The 27,854-nt window shown below is 42.8% G+C and overlaps 1 protein-coding gene across 1 annotated transcript in view; it reads left to right on the top strand.

Annotated features, from left to right (window-relative positions):
• The first annotated feature begins 27,235 nt into the window (after nt 1–27,235).
• NINJ2 (ninjurin 2) overlaps nt 27,236–27,854 on the top strand; it is a 50,661-nt gene continuing 50,042 nt past the window's right edge. Inside the window, exon 1 of the mRNA XM_014937278.1 lies at nt 27,236–27,536. Coding sequence (XP_014792764.1) covers nt 27,504–27,536 — 33 coding nt within the window. The 5' untranslated portion in view covers nt 27,236–27,503. The remainder of the gene's footprint in view (nt 27,537–27,854) is intronic.

Genomic DNA, 27,854 nt, shown 5'->3' on the forward strand with positions numbered 1-27,854 from the left:
CCCTTCCGCGCCCGCCCTGCGCACGCGCGCCCGCCCGCGCCGGGGAAGCGGGTCGCCCCCTCCCGCCGTGAGAGGTGGCAGCTCCCGTCGGGCACAGCAGCTGCGCGCGGAGCATCACGGGAGTTGTAGTTTCCGGGCGGCGGGCCTCCTTCTTCCCCGGGAAGGAAGGCTTCTGTGGCTTCCCCTCAGGGAAGGCAGGGTGGAGGCTCCCGGCGTGGCCAGGGGATCGATGCGGTGTAGGGGGAAGAGGTGGTGCCTCCCCACGTCCTGCTCTTGCCAAACTGGGGCGACACAGCCGCCCCCTCCTCTGCCCGGCCCTCAGGGCGGTCTGGGCCACAGGATGAGCCGCAGGCACTGAGTCGGCTCCCCTTGCTTGTTTCTTCAAGTCTTGTGTTACACCTACTTAACACATTAAGAATTTAACTTGGGCTTTTCAAACAGCCTTTAAAATTCTTCAAAATTGTGGACAACGATAACTCCACATACGTCCGTGCTGTATGACCAAGCCAGGGTTTGGGTTTTTCTGCAGTTTAGGTCATTCGAAGCAGCATTAAATTGGCCAGGCAACTTAAAACACAAAGAACTTCCATGTAAATGTGTCCTCTCCATTATTAAAAAAAAAAAAATAATGCTGGATTTGCAGCCTTTTGCCCTGAAAATGATGGTTATCCCATCGCCATCTCAGTCGCGACTGTGGCCGTGGCAGATGGATCAAGGCTGGGGGAGCAGCCAGAGCCCATGCGAACGCTGACACAAACTGGGAACTTTCGGGTTAACAAAGCGATGGCACACTCGAGTCATCGAGTTTATTTATATCGTGTTCCTCTTTTGTGTTAATAAACCAAAACCAAGCACTTTCCTTCTTACAGTCTTTCGAAGTCAACGGGAATGTACCGAAGGAGGAGCGAATTATTTGGTACCGTGCTTTTCAGGCAACTACAAATCAAAAATTACGTTAAGGAAAAAAATAAAAGGGGGGGTAATATTTCCCCGTGTAAATGTTACATTCAGAACAAACACATTGACATTTCAAATACTTTTTTTAAAGTTACTTTTAAAACAGCAGTTTAGAGGAAGTTGTGCATTGCTGATGTGAGGCCTTAAGTCCTTCTACACAACAAAACACAAATGGCCCTTTCAGACCCCCACGGCCACCAGCCACAAAATCCCAATCCAAGCAGTTCCTCACACATAAGATTTAATACCACACGGTAATTGGAATTCCACTGTGTTCTTTTGTAGTTTGTAACAGTAAACAAAATGATGATACAGTCTTCACAAAGAGGACAAAACGTACTTGACTGTACAACTCTTCAGTAAAGACTTCTGCATGGCTTCAGCCTTCTAGAGCTTGCCTTCGCTGCAAAAGTTAGTATAATTGTGAGTGTGCCACTTCAACTGCGTTGGCACAGAAGTAGAACTTTACAAAACAATGCTGAGCTAAATGGGGTAATTTTATTAGCAGCAAAGTGTGACCGGATCAAGACCGATTAACTCCTACCTCAATCTGCCACATCTCCATGGCACTGCCAGGTCCAACAGCACCAGCGATTGACCATCAACGTCTGTAATACCAAGCAAGGTTCAGCTTCACTCAACACCTGTGCATCTCTAGATACCAGAATGAAGATTCATTTGTCGTATCAGCAGGCATATCCGTGCTGGCTTTATACTGCTAAGAGTAGTAGTACATAGTACCAGAGCTCCAGCAAGGCCTGGCAACCAAGGCCCCATTATCTACCCTGGTCTGTGCCACTCCACCTCCGTTGTTGCCTTCTGGAGGTCCATTGGAGCAGAGGTTTGCTTTCTTCCAATGCTTGCTGCATTTTTGGACGGGATAAGTAGGAGTAGATGATAGCAAACCTTACTCCAGCTTGGTGCCTGTTGCCACTTAATGAGCCTCTACCCAAAATAATATGGTGATAAATCATTCCTTGTGGTGTAAGCCTACAGAGCACTTAGGTGAATTCCACTTGCATCATCAGTAGTTTTTGGCAGGCAGCTCCCAGGTCTGCACCCAGCCACGTACCATATGATCTGCTGCAAAAGGTAGATGGGCTGCAGCTGGGGAACCACCGCCCTGTGGTCTACACATGTGGTTTAAATGAAACATTGCGTGTAGCCCCTCTCTTACTCAAGTGCCTTTCACCCATTGTTCTTAAATGTATTTTCCCCTCGTTAATTAAGCAAAAGCTTTGCAAAGAAGACCTGCAGCCCAGCAGTTCATAGCCACAGGGGGCCTGAGGCAATCTTCTACTAAAAAATTGTGGTAATTATGTAAAAAAGCACCTCCCTGGTGTCTGATCCAGCACATTCCTTAGTACTCTTGAAATTCAAGAAGGTTAGTCCTCTCAGCCCAACGTATTCAGTGCAAGGTCCCTAACATCTAGCTCTTCTCACTGGCTCCTCTTCTGGGCAGAGATAGATATGGCAGTTATCTCAGCGGAAAATAAAGAGCTGAGCAGCTGACCTGGAGGTGGGAATGATGGATTTTGTCTTCTTTGGCTCTGAAAAATGAAGTGGAATGATATTGGCAATTATATTTTATGTGGGTGTTGTTTTAATTTTGTCATTCTAAAAAAAGGCGAACGTAATAAAGAGTGTGGGCTTGCTTTCCCTTCAATTTTATTTCTTTTAATCTGTAAAACTGTGTTTAGGCTAAATGGAAAATTTCAGTATTGCAGCAAGATTTAATAAAGCATTAAAGTAAATTCTATACGTATTCTATGTTTAGAAGCAAGTAATTAAAATAGTTTCGGTGCCGGAGTGCCTCAGCCAATTAAAAATATTTCTTTTGCCTGTTGCTGTAAGAAAAATCCACAGAAATAAGGAGCCTGACTATACTTGAGAAATTACAGGCAAAGTGACTTTAATGATCTTTTGATTAAATCCAAAGGGCTGACACTTGACATAGTAAAAATATCCTCCTTCTGTCAAGCCTCTTTTAGTTACAGTCATCTTGCTTGGAACAATAATAGTTTAAAAAATTACTCTGAATGAAGTGTGATTTTTTTGAAGTTGACTGAATCAGAAACTTTTTTCCTGTTTTGCTTTCTCCAGTGAAATTTCATTCATTGTTGGCATTCATGACCTGCCCGTGTGACACAGTATTAATGTGAAACAGCTATTCTCTATTTTCTCTTAAGCAATACATTATGCAATACAGAAGGCTATGCCATAATTTTGATGCATGTGATTTTATTCCATAACCTAAGTGCTTTTCAAAGCAAACTGTTTATTGCACATTACCAGGTTGCAGCTACAGTGCCATGTAACAACAGTGACAATCCAAATTTTTCTACCACAGTTTCTTCTTTTTCCTTGACATTTCTTAAATCTAGGCTTCCACCACAGTGTTCACTTTTGTTTATTAATGCTGTCAGTGAAACGAAGTGTTTCAAGATACCATGCTTGAGAAATGGAAGTATTTAACTTTCCAGATATTCTGTTTTGCTTTGGTTTTCCCCCCAGCAAATCAAATTTAATTGGAAACTTGTTCTAAAACCTTACATTTCTTTTATTCTTTTATCTTTAGTGAGGTTTTGTACTTGCAAGTAGCTCTGGAGGACATGTCGTTTATGAAATTTTTGTAAATATCTCTAGGATCTATGGGCAGGTTTAAGTCTTCAGGCTTTAGTAGGTGATCCATCAGATGGTGCTGGATGGTGAGTCCTGCCAAAACCTCTGACTGTGGGTAGACTCTTCAGAAGCAGGGACCATAGGAATTGGAAAAGAGCAAGAACTACAAGTCTTACAGGGCTCAAAATTAAACATCCTTATTTGTTCTCTCCTGGCTTACAGAGTCTGCTAGTTCTGCAGGAAGACAAATCCACACCATGGCCAAGACACCCGAGCAAAGTATGAGCTAACTAAAGGACTAGCGAAAGAGGCAGCCAGCCTGTAAAAGAAAGACTGAATTCAGAGATGATGAATTTATGTGACATTTCTCATTTATTGCTTGAGAAAATGTCAGCAACCTTGCACCATAAAACTGGAGCACAGCATGAGCTTCATCAGATTGAAACCTACGTTTCCCTTTCACCCACCCGTCCACCCCCATCCTAGCTACTAGAATAGAACGCATAACTTTTTCTTTCCTTTCTTTCACCATTCTCTTGATCTACATTAACAAATGTATTCTAGCCACATAAAAGTAAACCCATGAGAGAACCAGTAGAAGGATATATATATCACCGATTTGTTCCCTGTGTTTTTTGGTGCCCATAGTACAATTTTCAGTTATATTTGTAACCATTTTGAGTCTAGAGCTCATTGTAGGCTATGCTGCTGGATCCCTGTCTTTTGTATCTAATTAACTATTGTATTTATTATTAGCATATCTATTTATCTATGTACATTGTTCAAACATAATCCATTCAGATAAAGTCAAACAACAGGAACATGATAAAAGGATTTAGAATAACTCAAACACTGAAATATATCAGAGATGAGACTCAGTTATTGTTCATGCAGTATTTCAAACTGTGTCAGGCCCTAATGGCAGGTGCTGTGGCCAAATCCAATGTTACCTCTATTGGGGGCGGAGGAAGATCATTGCTCACTTCATTCTTTGTGTCATTTCCATGGCTATTCTTGCAACGTTTCTTTACACAACGAGTTTGTGAAGTCTAACAGTGAGTAAGTGTTGTGGAAGTATGGATATTTGCTGAAATCAGCATTGTGTTCTTCCTTTTTCGGTGTCTTTAGTCATTGCTTAGGATGTCTCATTTATCTTTTTTCTGTCTAAGGCTTTAGGGAATTCTGCGCTTCACAGCAGTGTCATAACACTTCTAAAGCAAGCACAGAAGCAGGGGCACTGCTTTAATGAAGAGGAGCTGTTTGATGAAGGTGGGTGGAGGGAAGTGTGAAAAAGATGGTGATGCTGTGTTTGCGACTGAATCTGTTAGTGATGCTGTGCAGCAGTCGGCCTGCCCTGCTTGCTCTTCATCGCTCACAAGCTGATGAAAATCAATCACTCTCACAGCAGGTCCAGTCCTGCTCCTCTCTACATCAAAGTACAAAAATAAAATGTTACTCGCTTCAGTCAAAGCAGGAGCAGGCTTATAGTCCAGCACAAAGAACTTCCTCATGTCCTTCAAAAGCACGGTCTGGGCCAGATGCAAAGTGTTAGTCTGTTCCTGTTGTCGTTTATCCCAGCTCCAGTACTGGAAGGTGCTGGTCATTTCTGAAAGGTGTTGAGCATTCCTGAAGGATAATGAGTGTTGTCCACAGCCACTGACGGCGGGGAAAGCGAGAGCACTCAGCCCCTCACCGCGGGGCGCAACACCTTGCAGAATGGAGCCCCTAATAAGGCAAGAGTCCTAAAGGGAAAAGGAACATGTGATCATTTGGCCGAAGGGAGCGATATAAATCTGGAGTAACCTCCTCGGGTCACTTGCAAAATGCTTAGTGCGAGGAGTGATTGGCACGTTGGGCACGTTACAGAGCTGTCCGCTGGTGGACTCAGTCAGCTGGCTCCTCTGGCAGCCTGTGGTGACCAGGAGCGAAGGCACAAAGTTGAAATATAACACATTCTGGCAATCCTCAGCTGGTACATGGCTACGGCCATACTGGTTGGTCAGTAGTGAAAGTGTTTATTGATGATACAAGCACGCTGGTATTAAAAGTGACTTAAAACAAAGCTCCTTACCTGAATGACCTCTGCTTACACGTGTGCAAAATTTTCACACTCGTGTTGTTTCAGTGGTGTAATTACAGTCTAATGAAAAAATATCCAGTGTAAACAAGCTCTTGCGGCCCATTGCCAGGTGACACAGGTCAGAGCAGCTCTCATGTTGCTCAAATCTGCGTCCAAGGCTGGGCAGAGAATCAGGGAGCTGTAGCTGCCTCACAGATAGCACTAGGTCTTTTGCTGCACTTGATCTTAAGTGAAACGCTCCAGGGAATCTACTTCATGGTTATCAGAGATCTCGGGAGGCTGATGAATGTCTTAAAGCTCCAGGTGAGAAGGGAGAGGAGGTCTGTGTGGATTTGAAAACTAATAAAAACTAGAAAAGGTCTCAGTTTGCTTTATATCCATGTGATACTACCTAAACGCAAACAACCCTGATAGTACTGTCACGAATTGCTGATGACTAACTATCGCAAAAAAACAGCCTCTCCAAACTGATGAGGTACACAGGAACTCACCTCAAATAAAGCAGAATGGAAGTTCATAGTTCAACCATCTTTGAGATGGGACAGAAATAATTTTAGAAGCATTTAGAAGCATTTGGATAGGGCTTTGAGCAACCTAGTCTCATGAAAAGTGTCCCATCTAACTCTCAGTATTCTATGATTCACACATATATATATATGATACTTCTATTTTTAATGTCTTTCTCTGAGAAACAGCTTGCCCAATTCATCTGCCTCTGATAACAACACAGTGGTTCTGCTGTTTCAGTCCTGAATTACCAGTCTTTTAAAATATTTCTGTTGCGTGTTCTTGTTCTCTGAAAACAACTTCCCCTTCACAAATTAGCAACTGCCACCGAGAGCCAGAAAGCAAAGATGTTGCCTTGTGGGAACACAAGCAACATCACACTAAAGACCAGACTATGAAGTGCAGTAGGAGTGATGTCTTTCTGCTCAGGCAACTCTTCATCTGCCTTGGGTAGATAGGACAAAACCCTGGGAAACAGATATGTTTAGAACCAGCCGTGGCTTCAAAACTCTCAGCTATGCAAAGATTAAGCAGACAGATTGTCTACAGCAACACCAGTATAAAGGGCAAATTATTAAAACTTTTTGATGAGTCAGACTCATTTCCTGCAGTTCGCTCCGCCCTCTTTGGGATGCGGTGCTTCACTTCTCCTGGTGCCTGCAACCTTTACCGTGAGCTGTTTACCCCCAGCACCTTGTTACCCCCATCAGTAGCCTCTCCGCTGTGGCTGGAGACGGGCAGACAAATGTGCATTTGTCAGGACCCAAATCTGCAAACACTTCAGCTGGGAAACAGTACTTAGTTCCTATGAACAGTCCCATTGACATTTTACATTGCACACAGCAGTAAGTGTCTGAAGGATCAGGCTCTAAGTGATTATGTGATTACAGGTACAGCAGTCAAGATTCAAAACAATGCAGGTCATGGAAATGCAAATCATTCTGGTCTCTCCTAAAGCACTAAAAATCCCCAAATCAAACATCAGTACCTAAAATTAGATCCACAATCAAGTGACAGCGATTACACAACACTCATTACAAGGTTTGCCAGGATTTTCAAGCAGAAACGACTCAGAAGGAAATATAGATCCACTCATTAGGACCTCTAATATCACAGCGAGTAAATTACTTTTTAAAAACATCTTGCGTTACAGGGAATATATAATCTCAGGGGAACCCAACAGTCTCTGAGCAGCTTACAATTTTGGCAGCAGCCCAAGATACCATGAGGCACAAATCACACAAATGTCTGAGTTTGTGTAAATTCTGTGCTCAACATCTGCATGAGCTTTCTTCCTAACTGTAAAAAATTCCTAGCTGATGCTTTGTTTCTTTGCCCAAAATTCAAACATCATGTATGTTATCAGGCATATCAGACAAATTATGGTTATTCCTTGAATCTCAATCTTTTGTGTTCCCTCACTGTACTGGATATGTAGCAATGTATATGATAGATCATGTATTAACAGTCAGTGGCAACATAAAACCAGCAAAAAGGAAGATGATTACAACACTGTGGTGATTTCTTCTTTGTGAACCCATTCTTTACTTCCTTACAGGGCCTGAAATTCTGTTAACATTTAGGTATTATCACCATGCAGTTATTATCAAGGACTAGAAACGAGATTATTTGGGCATTATAACAGTCTGCAAATATTTAAAGCATTGAACCCCAGAGTTAATATGATACAGGAAAGTAACATTAGAACTGCTAGGGTGAATTGTGGAATGGAAAAAATGGAAAAGTTTGAATATATTTGAATGTGGAATAATGTCCTAGTAAGACAGAGCTGATGTTGTTTCAGTGACCCAAAGAGCGTCCAAAATCTACTGAGTTAAAACATGTAAGATCAGAGACACATTAGAACATGAAACTGGTTACTTGCGCAAACTGCTATAAACAGAGTCCATCTCCCTGATACTAAGAGTAATGAGGTCATCATTGTCAGTAAGTGGTACAGTTGGAAATATTTGGTTGAGAAAAAAGCCCACGCTGGTTTACATCTCTTCATTTTCCACCCTGAATACGGACACTTTCTTGGTCATCCACCCCTCCTGTTTCAAAACGAAGATGTACACGCTCTGTAGTGCCTGTAAAACTGGTAGCACCTGTACACCATGCCAAGATATTAAGCTGTTCATATCATTTTATCAATGCTGTTGAGATCTTTGCACAGGAGAGAGAAGTAACCTCAACAACTGTGGTGTGGTTTCTGACCTGCTTGTTAGCAGCTCAGCTAACTCAGCTGGCTGGTTCAAAGTTTTTAAAAATGCAAGCTGACAACAACATGCTCTAAATGTTGGACTAAGCAATTTCAGAGTGCATATTTAGCTTACAGTCTTGATTCCTCTTTCTTTCAAGTTTGTTTGGTAAGAATGAAATATTTTGCCTTAAAAAAAGCTGATCATAGACAGAATTTATCTAAACCTGAAGTACGCAATGCAGGCTCTACTTGTTCAGGGGATGCTCTTGGTCTGGACACGATATTGGGAATGTGAGAACCCTAACATAATCCTAACTACTTTTTGTTTGAGGCTCATTAAGTCCTCCCAAAGTAAGCCAAAAATTATATATGGGAACTCAAACCAGGACACCTTGTTAAATCCTCTGTTACCACTCAGAACCTTACTCTGTGGACTTTGAGAACGTTATACCCGCTCAGGATCTGTGGATGTCCCATATCCCTAAATGCTTCCCTCCAATGCCACTTCTGTACGTGTAGGATTTTGACCAACACAAAGCCCCTCAGAGAGAGGTACAGTGTTCCAGTGCTTATAGCAAGACATGGGTAGGAAGGCATAGGAAGACAAGGAGAAAGGCAGCTCTCAAATTTGTCAATCCAGGAGGAGGATGAAATACTGAGGCAGCGGGTGGGAAAAGAAAAGAAAAAAAAAAAGGTTACCCTTACAAAAGGTTTTGTATATTTTTCTATTTAGAGAATGTGTTTTTCACAGTATGAGTAAACATCACCACTGACCTACATGGTGGATGAGATCTCTGTCAGAAGGACAGAAGATTGCTGAAGGCAGACCACTGCACATTTTCATGATGTCATGAGAGAGGAACAAGAGGAGCTTAGATAAGTACAAGTAACCCACATTTCCTCCAGCAGTGTCAGTTTTTAGCTTCCAGTCTAAAAATTATGCTTTTTTGTTCTTCACACTTACCAGCATGAAGTTGTCCCACTAACCCCTTCAACCCCATCCCTTCTCTGTGGTCCTCAAGGAGCTCTCATCTTATTCAAATTGTTGAGACACCTGGTACCTCTGTCTTAGCCATCTATGGATTGTTTTCTTCCCTGAATCCCGGATTGCACAATGGGTATGATTGCTGCTTACCTAATGTTTGTTATAAAACCTGTGACAGCATTTTTTCCTCACTGCTCTACAAGAGGAAACAGCATTTTATTTGAAATGCTGTGCTGAGTGTCAACATGAGAGGTGTTTTAAAAGAGCTGAGAAGTATGCTGTCAGGAAAATGTTTCCAGGCCTACCTTCCCTCCCACATCCAACTGTGTTGAAATAATCAAATGCTACCCCACTTGTACTTGGGAAGAGGATGACTAACAGCAGCTAATTACTGCTCAATCTGTTGCCCTCAGCAGCTATTGGTCTGAATCACACCTGCTGGCAAGGAGGGGCATGGTTTGCAGTGCTGTGCTCTGGAGGCAACTTTAATTTTCAGGGTCTCTCTTAGGAAACAGCAACTGGGACGAGGTCTCCATAAATTAAGATCCTATCACAGAGACCGCTACCACCATATCTGACTCAGCAGATGGCCTGAACGCCCTGGCTTTGAGGTTCTCCCGGTCAGCCCTGTCCTGCTGGGGGCCCTGGACCAGCCCATGTCGTACTGCATAGAAAGGAGAAGGTGGTTACTAATTTCTTCCTGCTCCATCCCTCTGCAGCAGAGGCTGAACCTATCTCAGTGGTACTGGATATTAGTTTCTGCTTTCCTCCCTGTTTGCTGCTGCAGTAGCAAAGAGCTGGCAGAGGGCCTTCTGTATCATATTTGATCTGTTGACACTTGCAGCAGTGCTGGACTCTAACACTGTAGGAGTTTCCGTCTGGAGAAATATGGTAGCCCTTCCTGCCTCCCCATTCCACTCCCTACGGAAAACCTCCCTCTTGTTTTCCCAAATTCTGGGCCAAATAAAATATACCAAAATAACACTGGAGACAGAGAAGGAATCTCTTGCCTCAAACTTGGCCTCGGAGCAATACGTGCAACCATTACTTGTCTCGCAAGTGAAGTCACGCGGGTGGAATCCAGGCAGGGTTTCATCAGCAGGGACTGCAGGTTTGCCCTGGCTCCTATGAAAACAGATATCCCCCTTGTTTGTGGTGGCCAGAATGACCACTTTTGTCTGTTTTTGTGCTAGGTTGAGTTCATAAGAGTCCAGGCATTGTACTCTTCAGCTGGCTAACTTAAAACTTTCTAGGAAAGAAAGGGCCAGAAGGTCTTGAACTGTGGTGGTGTAGCTGCCTGCTGGCCAACGTGCTGTCACTTTCCACCATTGCATGGAGAAGAGGCAGGAAAGCAATACTTTTATCAGTGTCCTGCCTCACTCTTAAAGCTTTTTATTACTTCAGGGATGTTTTCCTGAGTAATCATGTAATTCTGCTGTGCTTGTATAATGTATTCAACACCTGACACGTGAGCCAGAGGGTGGCTTTCTATAGCATAACCCACCCCCCTCAAAGCAACCATTATTATCCTGTCTATGCAGAGCACAGCTCTTTTATAGGAAACCTCTTGCAAATGGGGCAGCAAGGCTCTGCACAGAGATGCTACAGAGCATCCTTTCTTACAGTTCCTCAGTGTTATTCCAGGCCTGAGCCATTACATCATCTCACCATCAAAGAAGCTGGGACTTGGCCCAGAGCTGATGATGAAGTATAGTACTGTTCTTTACTTAGAAGTCAGATAAGCATTATTATCAAGCTTCTGTCATCACTGTCTCACTTGGGGCACCTTTAATGCGCCATGCTCCTGCACAGTTAGAGTAACAGACAGTGGGGGGTTCTCTAAAATGCAGCTTCTCTGTCTCTTTCTGCTGAGATGTGTGTTTGAAAAGCATATTACTAAGTAAAACCCTGTTTAATTTACCCTATCTTATATGGATTTTCATCCCTGTGTGCAATCAGTGTCAAGACAATATGTCTGGTGATAATGAATAGCCACGTACCGCGTGCTGTAACTTCAGATCTTCTTAGGGAGTTTTAATTTCTTCTCAATTTCCATCTACCTCCTGTTCTGACAAAGGCCATATGGCTCTTCAGAGCCACCTATGCAGTGGCTAGGTGGGATGAGAGTGTTAGAAGTAGCACTGTTCTGAGGAAATTTCCATTGCAGGTGTAGGCTCAGAAGGGCGTTACTGACTGTTTGTGGACATTTCTACACAAAGTTAAAGGCCAAAAGTGATCTTCACCACAGTCTGTAGAATGACTCCTGGTCTTTCCCTCCCATGTGATAAGCCTAGCTGGTTGAATCATAGAGGTGTTCAGTATCTAAACAACATTCTGAGGATGCCCTTCTGCAAATTGTCTCCAACCCTCCATGGATGTTGTCAAGTCACCTACTACAGGCAGCAAGCTAATTCGTACCAGGGGAAGTTCTCAGCCTTCATTTTCTCCTCCTTTCTCTTATGTTCCTTTCCTCACCTGTTACTGGTCTACTGCTTTCAGTAGATGCAAATTGCTTATAAAAATGTATGTATCAAATTTGTTATCTTAGAAAGAAGTTCTAATGGTCTAACAGGCCTCTCAGTGGCAGCGTTATTTGGCGGATGTCCAGGAAAGAACTTCATGTCGCTAACTAGGCTTTCACACTTGACTAATGTGCTCTCACCTTTATATGGAAATACTTAAGTGCTGATCATGAGACCCTTACTCCTGGATCTATCAGTTACAACAACCACCTCTAGACCACAGCAATTCATAAAGCGTGCTCTGGGTATCTATAGAGACTTTAATTGCATGAATGTTCATAGGATCTTTGGTTAAGCAACAGGAAGAATAATGTTTTTAAAAAAATCAAATAATAAAATGTGGAGGGAATCCAGCACGAGTCCACCTTTCCTGCTACACAAGTCCTCCTCCTCTTACCTAACTTGCTCCTGTGTGAACTCCAGGTTTCCTCAATTAATTCCTGACAAACAGCCTTGCTCTGGCTTTTGTATCCTATGTCCCACATTCTTTGGATTTTTCCTATAGATGTTATGGCTGAGATTTTTCACTTTTTTCTTTTTGTCACATTCCCTTGCTCTCGCACCCAGTTCCTCCTGGCTAACTGGTTCTCCACCTCTGTCTGCCTTTTCATCCTGCCATCCCACCTTGGGTGTCATCACCACCTGCCCTCTCCCCTGAGCCTGCAAAGCCTCCCTCAGTGGAGACCTTTACGAACAGGTTAGACACACACTTACCAGAAATAGCATAAGTACGGTTCATTCTGCCTTCGGGCAGGAAACCAATTAAAGGGCTTACTGAGGCCCCTTCCAGACCTGCATCTTTCTGATTCTATTATCCTTTGCATTAGTGGGAGAGCAGTAATGGAGACACACTTCTTGGCACAAACGTTTCCAAGTGATTGTTATCTTGGGCTCTTGGGCTTGCAGCTGGAGTTCCCCTTTTGGCTGTCCGTAGGGTAGCACAGCCTGCAGCTAGTGCCAGGGCTCAGCTTGCCATTTCAGCTTCAGTGATGACTTAAACATCTGAGCTTCTTCTCTCCATAAAGTTATCGAATTAATTTCATTTTCAGTCATTCTATGTTTTCCAAGTACAGCAACCGTAAATACTTTTTAGTATAACGGGGGTCTTTCCCTTGAACTTCCCTGTTAGTCATCAACTATTCCCTCCCACTTTCATTTTATTTTCATATATTTTATATATTTCATATATATGAATATATTTCATATATTTTTTCATTATATTTTCATTTTTGAGGCAAAAATCACTCTTGTGCACTAAAACCATGCAACCCCCGCAGAGACCAGTTGGACTGTGGATATGTAACTGGGAATAGTTTCGTTCTTTTTGTCCTGTTGCATGTTTTGTTTATTTTTTTCTCATCACCGTTCTGATTATATTTGTCTTTTTCTGGTTGTTCTGCAGCGTGCAATCCTCCACAGTACATCCTGCAACCATTTTGAGTCTAACTGGTCTTCCAATCAGCAGCCAAATGTGCTGTCAGGTGCGCAGGCAGGCTATGCCAGTAAAGGAATCCAGCCCTTCCAAAATTATTAATTTTCTCTTGTATTAAATTCCTTGGTAAGTAGGTTTACAAAGAGTAAAAAAAAAAAAAATTGCTTTACCACGTGTAAAAACATTCCAGAATGAATACCCCATTATACCCATCCAGCTGCAAATTGCTGTTATCTGTTCAGAACAATTAGCCTATTATACATCCTCTTAAAACCTGATACCAGTCCATCATCTTGGAGCCCCAAGTATAAAGCCATCCATTAACTTCCTTATACTTTGGATCAGCCCGAAAAAACAGCTTAGTGTTCCAACATCCTTCGCAATAGGGTTGCTCATTATCAGCTATCAGCTTTTGTGCTAACAGTTCCACGCTGAGTACAGAAAAGAAGCCAAAGGGTTTGCCTGTGGTTTTCTATTATTTTAAGTGCTCTGGACTGAACTTACATCAATATTGTTATTGGTGTACTTAAAATAATAGTCAAAAGAATAGATGACTGGAAAAAGGTGAAGTGGTTTGGGGAGGAGGAGGAAATGCCGATGCTGCTGGAAAAATATTTTAAAAAAAAAAAACAACCCAGTGTTTTAGCGAGGCAGGTTTTACAACAAGTGCCACTGACTTCTATGAAGTTGCTTCTAAATTGTACTAAAAGAACTGAGGAGAGAGTAGAAATTGTATTGGGGTAGAAAACAGTTAAAGTTTATAAAAAACTCAAAATGGATCTTTGAAACAATTGGGAGAAGTTTTCAGAACTCTGGTACAGACAGTCCAAAGCTCAAGAGGCTTTCAGGCTTGTGTAACCCTCTGAAGTAAATCCCTGCAGCTCACTGGGCAGAGAACTCACAAAAAGCATTTTCAAAACCACAAGTCTGACTGTATAGTTTTCTTAGAAAATCAGGTTGTCCCTGTGCTGTTGGCCAGTCTATTTACATTTGAAGTACAACACGGTGTTTACTCGTGTGTCATAGCAATTTCTTTTCTTTTTGCCTTTCCTTGAAAGTACTTCTGGCTAGCCTTTAGTCTGAGAGGGAATTTGTAACTGTAAAATATGATTTCTTTCTTTAGTTGTGCTCTATTTTGTTTCCATATATTCCTTTTTGATGGTTCAGTTTTCTAATTGCTTTTATTATCCGTTGGATCTCCAGTATGCTAGAATACAGGAGAACCTCAGATAGGCAGATACATTTAGGCAGGGACCAAAAAAAACCCCTGAGAATAAAATCTTGTGATGGGAATAGAATTTCTCTTTTTCTCCCCATTGCTTCCAAAGAAAAGCTAATTGTTGTCACACCCTGCTCCACAAATGAGACATCACACAGTGGGCTGCCCTTACCAAGGAAGATGCTCCTCCGTCTCCCAGTGCTGTTGGGTTGGTAGCACCATCTCTTTCTGGGTATGAAGTCCCCCTTCATGTTATGGGAATTGAGAAGTAAATTGCAACTTTCTTTTTTAGATAGGGGCTGGTGGAAGGACACACTGTCCTTCTCCCCCTGCTGCTGCTCATAGCAGGGCATGCTGGCCTTCTAAGAAGCCAAGCAGAAGCAGCTGGTCCAGCTCTGTAATGAAAAATGCACAGGTGCCAGGAATTTGCCTGAGGGCACGGGTCCCAGATGAGAGATGCAAATCAGGAGAAGTAGATGCAAATAGGGAGAAGTAGTTGCAGTGCTTGGGCAGGGGATGCACACAGAGACCCATCCAACAGTCCAACACAAAGGCGGACCTTCCCCTAGGATATCCAACAGGGACTTCTGCCTGGGGAGAAGCACAACAGGGATTTTTCCTATTTGATGGGTTGAATTGTTTCTTTCCTTTGAATCATTATAGGGAAAAAAGCTTAAATTGAGACTCTTTCAGGCAAGTGTCCGTGGTGTTCATTATCATAAGCTGGCAGGAGGCAAGACTGTCCTGTGATGGTAAAGAGCAGGAACTTTCCTCATCAGCATCACTCTGTCCAAGCTGCTTGGAAAGCTATTCTGCTTTCTTCCCTCCTTTTTCTCCTTCCTGGCTGAGGGATGCACGCTGCCAGCAGCCCTCAGGAATGAGGGAAAACATCTGTTTGTGATGGTTCAAATCAGGGAACAGGTAGTGAAGGCTCAGAGCCTCAGTCTGCAGGTGACTGGGATAAAATACCAATTTCTAAGGATGCTGTTTTCATTCAGATGGCTGGCACTGCCTGACAGGAAAATTTTCTAAACCAGTTTTCAAGGAAGAACTGATCCTGAAACAGTAATTCTACTATAAAGAGAAGGGGGAAAAAAAAAAGTGAGTCAGGATGAAGCTGGATAGTTAAAAATAGTGGATTTTGGAAGTCCTGTTTCAGGCATCTATAAGCAAGATGGTTACCTTGTCATGGTAACTCATAATCTCCAATATGCTTTGCACTTGATATGGATTATATACTGGGAAAGACCATGATTCTCCTTTGCCTGTTTAGGTCATGGTGACCTTGTAACTCCTACACGATGGGCAGTCAGAGCTGCCTGATATAATCAGGTATCACGGTCAGCATTTCCACAAGACTGGCGATATTTGTGAGAAATGTTTTTGTTATCATATTTCTTGGCTTCCACAGTCCAGGCTTTTTTGTAAAAAATATAATGAAACAAAACAAACCACCCTTCGTACTAGTTAATGGGCATATAAAAAAATAAAACTATTTTCCCTTGGGAGTAATTTTTATCTAGCATAATGACAGATTTCACTAGGAAAAAATTCTGTTTATTCCAAAATAAACTGTTAGCATTCTAAGCCATTTCTGTGGGCTTCTATCTATTATAATCTAATCAGAACTATTTTTAGAACACCAGTGAATAATAATATTAGACAGCACTGATCTCTGAGACGATTTGAGACTTCCAGTCGAGTTTCTGCTGGAGAAGCGTATCATAAAAAGCACCATCACAAATTTGCCCCTTTTTTACAGAGGCTGCCAGACAGATCAAGGACTTAGAGGGCCTGCCATTTGAAGTCTCTTCAGTTTGAAGATGTACTGTCAGGGATCAGGATGGAGAAGGCTTTTGTTCTGCTGCTGGAGTAAGTGTTTGTAGATGAAAGGAGAACGCCTGCGCCTGGGCCGTCAACCTGACGCTTTTCATGACATGAAATTCACTTAGAACTAAGCACGGGTTGGTGGCCTGAAAAATAACATATATTTATTTTCCCTTTGCTTACAACCTTGAGGAGCACCCCAATCACTTTGTTAAGGAATCGTGATACAAAATTAATCTACTGGAATGGAGGATTTACAGCATAAAGAGCTAACATTTGAAATTGCACAAGGATGGTGGCAGAGTGAATAGTTCTGGGGCTACATTCTAGTTACTGGGGATGTTTCCATTACCTTCAATCAAGTCCTTAAAACTTCTGGAGCACAGGTGTTGGCTCACCTGTCACTAACATCCATGTCACAGAACCACTACCCTAGTAGACTTTTTTTAACATGAACATGGGTTTGATGTTGTCTCTTACTCCTTGAGCAACCAAGGATCTCAGATGGATCCCAGATGAAATATACTGGGTAAGACAGCAGAAAGGGGAAGGTTTTTTAAAGCCACAGAGCTGATTTTAGGGTTTTTTAATGTCTTTGACACAATAGAAAATCATTTTTAAATGCACTTTCTTTTGTAACACTGAAAAATTGAGTATGAAAAGAGGAGAAAGGGCGGCTCACTGTAAGCCTTCAGCTTATGTTGTAAGATTCTCAGCACTCCTGACCTTCTCACTTTACCCATCACCCAGAGCCCACGTATACTCCTGCCAAGGAGCGACTGACTTCATGCTGTATCCTCTGTCCAAATATCTCCAAGCACCTAATGAAATTCACCACCTGATTATTTACTGCGTACACAAAGAGCATTTTGCTCATCATTGCAATTCAGCCACCTCTGGGATGAAAGGCAGTGTTTTAGGCAGAGAGCGTGTAGTACCTGAGGGATCTGAGCATAACGTACGGAATATCATGTTCTTAATAAAATTAAGCGGGAATTTTAGACAGAAATTAATTACCTATCAAGGATGTTATCTGGATAAGAGAGATTTACAAAGAAAATGATACAGGATTTTAATGGACACAATTATTTAAGTCCTTGGTTTTACTTCTAAGCTGAAAGCCACCACCATATAAAACACTCTGCCTGCTAAATAACATATTGGAGATTGGCTCGGAGGAAAGCACTACTAGCACTGTTTTCCAATATTTTTTAGGAGAAGGACTAACCCTGTCTGCATTTTGAGTACCTCGTAAGAGGAGTTTGTGCCTGGAGAAACAGGCATAATAAATGAGTATACTGATGTAATCCCAACTGTAGGTGTCCACCACCAGGTCTCTGCTTTCTGCCAGAGGATCCGAGTCAGCTATGGATCCCCAGGAAGCAAGGCTGGTATCAAGGGTAGCACCTTTCTCCCCTCTCTTCTATCTTGTCAGAGCCCTGCCTCGGGGCTCAACCAGGATGGACACACTGTCACTTGGAAATACTAATACTTTTATTCATGCACATGCAGAGAAGGGTGAATCTTGCTCCTGTTGCTTGATTTCAGTGTGGCTGCAGCAGAAAGTGGATACTCGCTGGAGCAGATTCTGGCATCATTTGTACCAGCGTTAATTTGAGGTAAACTTCTGACATCAAGTGATCTACTCCAAATATACTGCAGTATAAATAAGAACAAACCATGACTCTAAAGTACTAAATTTACTGTTGCTGCCTGCACAACTGTCAACACTTAAAGAAGTGTTTCAAAACATTTACCATCCCAAAAGACTAATTTAACAACAGCTCACCCTTAGAAATTGAAAGTTAATGTCTGATGGGATACACAGTAGAATGCCGTTGATGCTCTCTGTTTTTTTTTTTTTCCATTCATTTGTTTTCCTTACCTACAGGTCTTCAGTGGCAATAGTGAATGAATGACTTCAAAATGAGAGAAAACAATTCCCTGTAACTTCCACAATCAGTGAAGGTGCCTCAGACCTTTTAAAGAGATGAATTTGTGGGTAGCTTGCTGTAGCCTGGCTATAGTAGCCAGGTCTCAAGTTCAATAACATGGGACATCACGCACAGCAGTGGCTTCCCTGCTCACACAGGGCTTGGCTGTGCAGGCTGGAGAGCAGATGGGTCCTTTGGTCACATTACTCATTCCACTAAAGCTCAGCACTTTGTTTAATGCTCTGCTGTTTTAAGCTTGGAGTGGCCAGCACTCTGCAGATTTGAACCTGTTCTTCACACCACATCAAAGGAATCTGGATACTGGGGCAGATTTGGATCTCCCACCAGTTTTAACTGGTATGAACTACGTGATAACTGGTATGAACTATGTGTAATAACTATGTTACTTCAGATCTCCAAGCACCTAATGTGAGCGCCGAGTTAGCCTCCAGTGAAAGAGCAGCAACGCCCGTAATACTTTGAAACCAGTAGGTAATATATTGATTCAAATATTATAAAAGTGATTGGAAACCTAGAATTTGTACAAAACCTGTGGCCAATGTTGTATGTTAAGCATGAGTCACTATACAAGCTAATACTGAGCATAGCACAATGATCCTGTTATGGAGCTACTGTAACAAAAGTACTTATATTAGGAAGGATTTATAACTTAATTTCCCAATGGTAATCAGAAACAGTCCTGCAGAAATAAATGCAGTTATACTAGTGTAAAAGCCAGAATTCAGACTACAAGGCAAAAGGAAGATCATGTGTTGTTTAGCGAATCCCTGTAATCTATTTTTTTTTTTATTATTATTTTTGCCATATTCCCTCATCTCACAGGCACATCTGGTGTTTTAGGAACATTGTATTCAACAGTGGTAAAAGGACACTAGGGCCAAGAATAACAAATGAAAAATGAAAACACTGGGGCCTAATGCTGATCTCATATGGGTGTAAATCAGAGGGATTCCAGCAAAGCCTTTGGAACCACACCAGTGAAATACTTGTGTCTGATTCAGAATCAAAACTGTAGAGACCAGTAATTTTCATCAAGTAAGACTCACTGTCAGGCCTGAAATTCTCCCATTCCACTGGGAAATTTTACTGTGAAGGGTCTTTAAAAAAGCTTCTCACAAATATCACAAATGCTGAGGAGGTGACAAAGCAAAAGTGCTTTAGTAGCTCTTGCGTCTGCACCACATAATGTAAAATACCCATCAAACAAGATTAAGCACAAGTATTTGATTTGCAATTTGCAGCACAAAAAGGGAGTTTGACAGCAAATAAATATATATTTTGCACGTAGTTACTGGATTGCTTTTGAGCCTTTTAAAGACAGAGAAAGTCTTTCTACTGAGGCAGGGTGGGTTGTCCTCACAAACAGGACCTGCTGAATAATATACATTATTGCACTTTGTATTTCTGGTCTTGACCTCAGGCATTACTGTAACCACAGCACTCCTAACACTGGGCAATTTAACTAAATAGACTGTCTTTAAAGTGTAAACAGATCTCAGCTGCTTGTTGACAAAATTGTTTGAAGACACCAGATATTAAAACCTTTTAGTCCCCGTTTGTTGCAGGGAGATCCTAGTAGGGGGGGAACAATGTATCCAGAAATGTCTGTACAGAAACCATTTCTGAGCCTGAAAATTCTGTTTTCCCTTGGAACCCCGCAGCAAGAAAGCAGAAGTACATTCAAGACACAGAACCAATAACTGCATTAAATTTCCTAATCCCAGCTTCTACCATAAAAACCAATTATTTTGTCTTGTTGCTGTACACTTCTCAGAGCTAAATCACATCAAATTAGAACCATCATAAAAACATAGTCCTTCCTCTTTCCGGAGACATGATGCCAAAACATCAGTAAACTTTGTATGATTGTCAGGTGCTGCTTGTTTTGATTCCATCCCATTGTGCTCATATTTTTACCTCCTTAAATAAATTCCCTCCTCCCTCCTGCTTCAAATATTGGTGGAATCTCCCCCTCCCCTGCTGTCTCCCTTCAGGGCTGCTGTAAAGCTAACTGCAGACAAGAGGACTTTCTGTGGATTTAAAGGGGCTTGGTAGGAGGTGCTGACTTTAGCTCTCCTCCCCACGCTTGGCTTTTGAAACGCTTCTTTGCAAATGATGTCTCTCACTGTCTTGCAGTCATTGCTGTGGGGACAAAGCATCCCACTGAGAAGGATGCTCCAGGTCCTGCCATACAAAATCTCACCCTAATTTTCTCCGCTGTCCTTTAGGTGAGGATGCCCTTTTAATGCCCACTTTGCCAGAAGTCAGTGTGCTGCTTGCTTTGTAAACAGAGGAATAACCTACTCTGCCTTGCCCCTTGTTTGACTTCGTATTTCAATGAGCACCAAGCCAAACAGCAGCCAGAATGCCTGACCTTAAAGACTGAAGTTCAGTAAGAAACACTAAGATCTTGGAGGCAAAAGGTTTCATATTACTGACTCCTGTGTCTTCCATTGATTAGACGTTTTACAACTGATAGTGGGTTTCAAGGTTTATTTGGAAACTCTGTCAGGAGGGCCGAGATGGGGGCAGGGAGAGAGTAAGCAAGGCTGAGGGTTTCTTTTCTATTTAGTGTGTGGCATTAAGATGGGAATAAACAAAGGTGGCAGGAGGGAATGCCATTAACATACCATTTCCAGATCTACCCCTAGGCTTATCATTTGGTCAATTCTCTGCAGCAGTAGGTGGGGAGATGGGGGTGGACACTGAAAGGAGGGAGGGTACAAGAGAGGAAATTTGGAAGTTGTTCATTGTAGAGGATTTGTTAGCTTCCTGCAAAATATATTCAACTCCAGCTGAAGCAAATGGGAGTGATCTGAATATTATGAATTAGTCTGTATGAGTAATCCACGCTTGTGTTCGAGCTTCAAATTGTAGGTCCTTGGCAGAATGTCACACCGTTTAAATGCCACATGGGGAACTCCACAGCATGCAAAACGTGCCAAGATCTGCTGCCAGACTCAGTTCAGGCAGAGAGGAACACCAGGAAAAGTACTAACGCAGAAAGGGGCAAGAAGGGGAGATCCTTATTTTGCTCAGTTCCCAAGGGCCAGATTCAGAGGAGACTTCCAGAAGAAAAGCAAAGGAGCATGAAAGAGGGAGCCTTAATTAAGATGAGGTTTCCAAGCTTTACCCTGGAAAATGGCTTTCAAAGCTGCCAGGCACAGCAAGGCTGGGAAACGCTGCTGAGGCCAAAGTCAGAGATGGACCAAGGCCATAAGCACTGAAGTCAGTAGAGATAGCCACAAGGAAATTTAGATAGCAGCAAGCTTTAGGTTCAGAAGTATCAAGGAAAGATGTTTTGGTAATCACTGAAGGACTCGGAAAAAAAGTACGTATTATGACTCTCTAAAGGACCATGCAATGTTAACAAGGATCATGTAATGGGGGGTGTGCCTGCGTGTGTGTGGGCGTGCACGTGCGTGCCTCCTGACCCACTGGTGTTGAAAAAGCTTCAAGTATCAGTCTGTCTAGAACTAATGAGACAAAAAAGAGAGCATGAAGCAACCTGTAATTTCTGTAGGCTGTGGCTGAGCTGTTAAAGAGTGGGGGTGTGTACTGGAATGCACATAACCCTTTTCTAACCTCTCGCACCTTCCAGTGTAGAAGATAAGGATTGACATCGGAGTTATTTGTCCACTCAAGCTGTCAAAGAGCTCAAGGAAGTGCCCGTCAGGCTGCAGTCTGACTGAGCTCCCTGGTTCTTGAGTGATATCTTCTCCTGCTAGGCCTGTGGTTAATGAATGTTCTTAATCTACCCTTCCAGTGCAGATGTTTGACTAAGAAAGACAAAATCCAAAAGTCTGGCAACCAGGAAAGACCATTCAGGATTCAGAAACTGTTCTTCAAATAGGACATGGTTTCATCGCTCCGAATCCTTCCTTTAAGAGCCAAAGCAAGTCTGGGCTACTAGGATTTCTGGGAATTTTCTGTAGCCAGTTGCATGAGCTTCAGCTGGTGCTCAGGAGGTGACCTTGGACTCCCTACAGCCTGATCCACCTTTACTCTATTCTCACTCTGACTGTGGTTTACCACAACATTTTAAAAAGTTGAAGAGTGCTAAAAGAATCTTTCTTGTCTAGCATCTGTCCTGGCCTTCTAGGGGGAAGCAGGGATTTTTTTCTCGAGGACAGACAGAAAACTTGCACTGGGTCAGACCCCACAAAAATTACAGTCTGCGCTCCAGACTCCCATTATCAATCCAAATACACAGAAGATTATTTCTCCATTATTTCTCTCACTTGCACCCCTGTGACTATTTTCACCTGTGCTAATGCAGACTGCCAACAGTTCAAAACTCTCCAGTAATTCAACAGGAAAGAGTTCAGAGAGCACTCAGAAATCTATGAAATATAACCTATGAGGAAACAGCAAAGGAATTTTTGTTTTCTTAAATACAGAAAAGAGAAGACTGAACAGAGACATGATAACAGTTCTCAAAAATGTAAACGACTCCAACAAAGAGGAAGGAAATAATCTTTTCTCTCCCACGTGGAAAGCATAAGAATAACAGGCTAAAATTGCAGCAGGGACATTTTTTGATTAGATATTAGCAAAACCATTTCTATCTGCTAGGATGGTGTTGCTGAAGCACTGGGATGGGCTGCCTTGGAAATCTCCACATCTGGAATGCTTTGGAAGCAGGCTGGAGCAATGTCTGTGCTAACGGGACAGGTACCACTGACCTTCTGCGCTCTTGGAGCAGGAGAGGGAATTGGTGACTCCTTAAAATCCCTTCTAGCCTTGCTTTTATATAATTTAGTGATTCATTGGATAAGTACATGTTCATTTATCACCTCTGGGAGAATTTTAGAAGTACTACTTGGATCTTTGTGTTCTTTGCCTCCAGAGACTTCCTTAAGATTATTACTTTTCCAAACACCAGGCTGTGCGCTGTGGTTCTCTCCTATAAATGAAGCAGCTAGTTCTGCCAATCAGGAGCTATAATCCTACCATTAATTGAAAGACAATGGGTCAAATGCTCCTAAAGAAATTACAAGAAATGAGCCTTTGGCTACCTAGTCACTTGCCTTCACTTTTGCAGCAGCGTGCACTACCACATTGCTGAGTTTTGCTCTTGGAAGAGAACCACCAGTGAAATATGGGAAATGGGACCTGGGACAAGAAGGGTTAGCAGTGTCAGTCCCTGGCAGTCCCAGGCAGCCATATCAAGTAATCCTTCTGGTAAACTCAGCAAACTGCACCTCCAGTCCGGTTCAGATTCTTGTCCTTGCTGCTGTCACTGGCTGGCTTCTCCAGACCATCAGCACTTAGGCAGCCAAGAACCCTCCTCTGATTTCTAACCTAGCATTTTTTCTTGGCCAGTTTATTAATTAGTTCCTGTGCTCATGCTGCATTTCCATCTCCTGAGTAACATGCTCTGACAAGCTCTGGGTGGTCCTGCTTTGGCAGGGGAGTTGGATTAGATGATCTCTATGGTCCCTTCCAGCTCTAAAAAATTCAGTGAAATTCAGAGTTTTCCAGTTTAGTGGATTTGTAGTTGGCATTAGTATCCCTCTTGGTTGTCATTTTGTAAGGCTAAACAGGTCAAGCTCTTGCCTATAATGGATCAGCAGCACACTTCTTTCCTGATACAGGGAAGAGGTGGTCCAAAATTACAGGGTTGAGAAAGGGTGTCTAAAAAACAAAACCAAACCACTTCTGTAACACAAAGTCAAGGCCGGGTAAGAGTTAAGACGTGAAGTCACCCTGTTATGTGCTCCTGTTACAAGTGTAGTTGTCCTACAGAAACTCTTGCCATCTTGGTTGTGGTTCTCTCCCGAGTACCACCACAAACCCGAGAGCGGTGGGGACGAGCAATTCTCACATCCATCTCCACACAGCATCACCTGACTTTCTGCTACCAGCAATCTCTACTGGGTAGTGCCGAAGCCCAAGAGCTGCAGTTCTTCTTGCCCTGTCCCCTTTGCAGAGGCCGGCCCCGCTGGTGGCACCAGCCCTGCGACGCCGTGGTTACGCATTCAGCAGCAATGCTGCTTGAACCGGCTCGTCCCCACCCTTCTCCACTCCCAGCTGCTTTTTCCATTTCCCGCCGGGCGCCCTCCCTACTGCCAGCATAAGTGTTTGTGCAGTTATGTGCAGAACCAGGTCAGGGGATCTGATTCCAGCCAAAAAAATAGCCTGCAATATTATTTTTTTAATTTTTTTTTTTTTTTTTTTGCAGCTGGAGGAAGTTCTCCTGTCTGGTTTCTTGGGTGGCTGCACAAGCACTTTGGCTGGCATAAGGGAGGGGAGAAGGGAAGAGGATGGGGGTGGAAATAAGCAACTTTGCCATGCGTGCTCCTCCCCAGAGAATGTGGCTGATCCACAGAGCCTCCCCTCCACTCTCAGCTAGCGTGGGTTGATATTGCAAAGAAAATCACATACTTGTTCTTCGTCATGCCCCAGATGCTCCCCACCCTCCTTTCAAGGAACGCTGCTCTTTCCCCATCCATCTCTCGTATGTGTTAGCAGAAAGACTCTCAAATCAATCAACGTCCATTAGAACAGCCAGGTTTTGGAGGTCTCCCACTAGTCTTGTGTTTTAAAAAAAAAAAAAAAAAAAAGAGAGTTTGGGGGCTGTTGAGTCTAAAACTGGTGAGTGCTGCCACTCTTGTCACACAGTCCCTTTTAGAAGTTGGGTTGCATTTTCTGTGCCTTAATCTTTGGACCATTATGATGGCGCATTCTTGCATCATAATTAACAGTTACTGGAAAGATAGTCTAAAAAATGTAGTTCTTTGTAATCGCATTTAGTAACAAATAAATCTTAGTTATAACTGTGTCCATTGCAGCTATTACAATTCAAGTTAAATTAAACCCACTCCCCTCTCTTCCCACTTTTTTTTTTGGCTCTGAGCTTTGCTGTTAGTGACATAGACAAATAACTTCCAAGAGAAATTTGGTTATTTGAAGTTTTCTCATTCCAATATGTTTGGCCCCAGACACTTCAAGGGAGGCTGATACAGCCATTGCTACTTATACGCTTTGCAGAAAGACTCTTTGACTCTTCTTTGACTCTTTGAGGGAGAGGTCATTGGAAACCTAGTTTGATTGAAGTGCCTACAAGGACACAAGGGTTACTGCAAGTTTTGATTGATTTCTGTAGGTATTCTGAGGACATAGTGCAAGATTATAATTACCCTTTTTAATACCTCTCTGGAGAGAGTGTAAAAAAAAAAATAAAATGGCCCCAGCATAGCATTTAGCTGTACTAACAATAAGTAGTTTTAAAAAGGCACATTGTTATACATCATGTGGTCTTGTCTGAAATTTGTACACTGGTGATATTTGTGTGTCTACTAAATAAAATGATATATACTTCATTCCTGTCTGACCACTAGAAGATATTTTGGACTTGTTTTTGTACTTATGGCACATATAGGAACTCAAAAAACTTTGGCCAGACTTCATGGGCCGTTTGCTGGAAGCCTGTTTAAAAAGGACCTGCACAACATGCAGGCCTTTTAATTCCCAGGAGTGTCTGAACAAACACAGTGGACACCTACCCAGCATAAAGTACCTATTAATAAACTATTTATTTATAAACTGATCAACCATGGCATCGTTCTATAGACTATGCTAAGAAAAGTAAATTAAAACAGGTAATCTTCTATATTAACATCTGTGCATAACAGATATACTTACAGGGAGCTTTTAACATGCATATTCCCATCAGGAGAACAAGTCAACAGCAGCAGCAGATGGCTGCATTTTGGTTTAAATGCTTTTTACAGTAAAAAAAAAATTAAAAATGGAGGAAAAAGAGCAGGTGCTGAAGAGTAGCAATGAGTGCTCTCTTTCCACTCACCTCCGTTTCCCTGTAGGATTCAATCACTTCAGTGATAACAAGACCCAGGGATCTTAATTTTCTTTCAAAAGTGGGATCCATGAAGGTGGCTTTTTTGATTGTAGAATCAGCCACATGGCTCCTGATGGGCTTTTAGCCTCAGGCCAAACCCTAAGGATGAAGTGAGCTGAACCCTGGCCCTGCTTTCCTGCCTGACATTAGCTCGGTCCCTAAACACATCTCACTGCTGCAGCCCATACATCTGTAAGTTTTAAAAAAAAAAAAAAAAAAAAAAGCTGTTTGAGAGGAATGCAGAGAGAGGCTAAATTCATCAGCACTTTGAAATGAACTTGCAGTACTAAGCACTGGTATTTTCACTGTAAAATGAGGCCTTTTGCTGGGAAGCATCAATGCAACAGGATCGTCTACTGACAGACTTGTCAGCACTTTTAGTCGGGCTGGAGTACTAGAACATGCATTTGGCTAAACTAAACAGAATATGTTACTTACCATAAATTTTCTATGCTAGTGTAACTACAGAAATTGTCTTTCAAAAGCCGAACATGCCTACCTGATCTCCAGGTGGTACAGAGTAGCAGAGTTTCTCTAAAAATTGAGAGAATTACACTGATTTTTCTGCCTGAGGATTCCACCAAATAATAACAACATGTTTTTCTACACTGTGACTTGATCCTGGCTGCATACGTTTCCATTCCAGCGTCATTCATAGTTGCTTTTAACTTAAGCAAAAAGCAAGATTTAGTTTCCGCTAGGAGCAGGCATATCAAATTCAACTTAAAAAAAAAAAAAAAGTGTTGGGGAGGGGAAAGGAAGGGCATTTTGGCTGGGGAGAAAAGCGAGAAGAAGGGACTATAAACAGAGCAAAGTGGAAATTTCATCTGAGCTGTAAGTGTCGTTGCTGGGGCAGCACCAGCAGCTGGCAGGGACAAACTTTCTGGACCTCATCTCTTCAAGCCTTAGTTTTTCATCTCCCCAGTGGGCTGGGGAGAGATGGGGATGGCTGCCCCGGCTGCACAGCCCATGCCAGGAACCTCTTGGTACACTGGCTGCTGCATCCCCGCCGGCGTCCCACCCCGAAGTGAGCTCATGAGGCTCAGCTGGCCTCCGAGAAGGTAGCACGGACACGTCATGAACACAACTGTCACGGAAAGTCTTAAGAGGGACTCTTGTTCCACAGGGCTGCCCGGACAATGAAGAATTGGCGTGCCACCCCCTCTCTCGCCCCCCCAGCTGATGCCAAGGCGGACGGCTGGCCGCCGGCAGATGAATAGCAGGTCTGTTCCAGCAGCTGCGCATCCCGGTCCAGCCAGGAGAGAGTCTCCAGGAGCACAGAGTGCCCCGCTCCGCACGCTCTCTGCAGAGGAAGAGACCTGGGGGCAAAAGGATGGCCTCGGAAGGGGAGAGCATCAATCTTCAAGTGAGTCCATCTCGGGGAAATACCCGTGGGAAGGGGGAAACGGGAGGGAAGACCCCCGGGTTGGGGGAAATAAGCCACCACGCCAATCATTCGCTCCTCAGCTTTGGCAGCCAATTTTACTTGAAAACTCAGAGCTGCTTTTTCCCTCTGTTCTCCTTTGAAGAAAAGCTAGCGGCGGGATCTCTGCCCTGTTCTGCCAGGAGCTGTTATGAGCATTTTTCCAAAAGACTGAGGGTAAGAAGAGGGGTATTACTGAAAAGAGCTGCTTTTTTGGGGGAAGGAGAGGCAATAGGGGCAGAAGTTAGCCTTCAGCTCTCA

The sequence above is a fragment of the Calidris pugnax genome, unplaced genomic scaffold (assembly GCF_001431845.1).
Source record: "Calidris pugnax isolate Ruff unplaced genomic scaffold, ASM143184v1 scaffold1, whole genome shotgun sequence".
Taxonomy (NCBI): domain Eukaryota; kingdom Metazoa; phylum Chordata; class Aves; order Charadriiformes; family Scolopacidae; genus Calidris; species Calidris pugnax.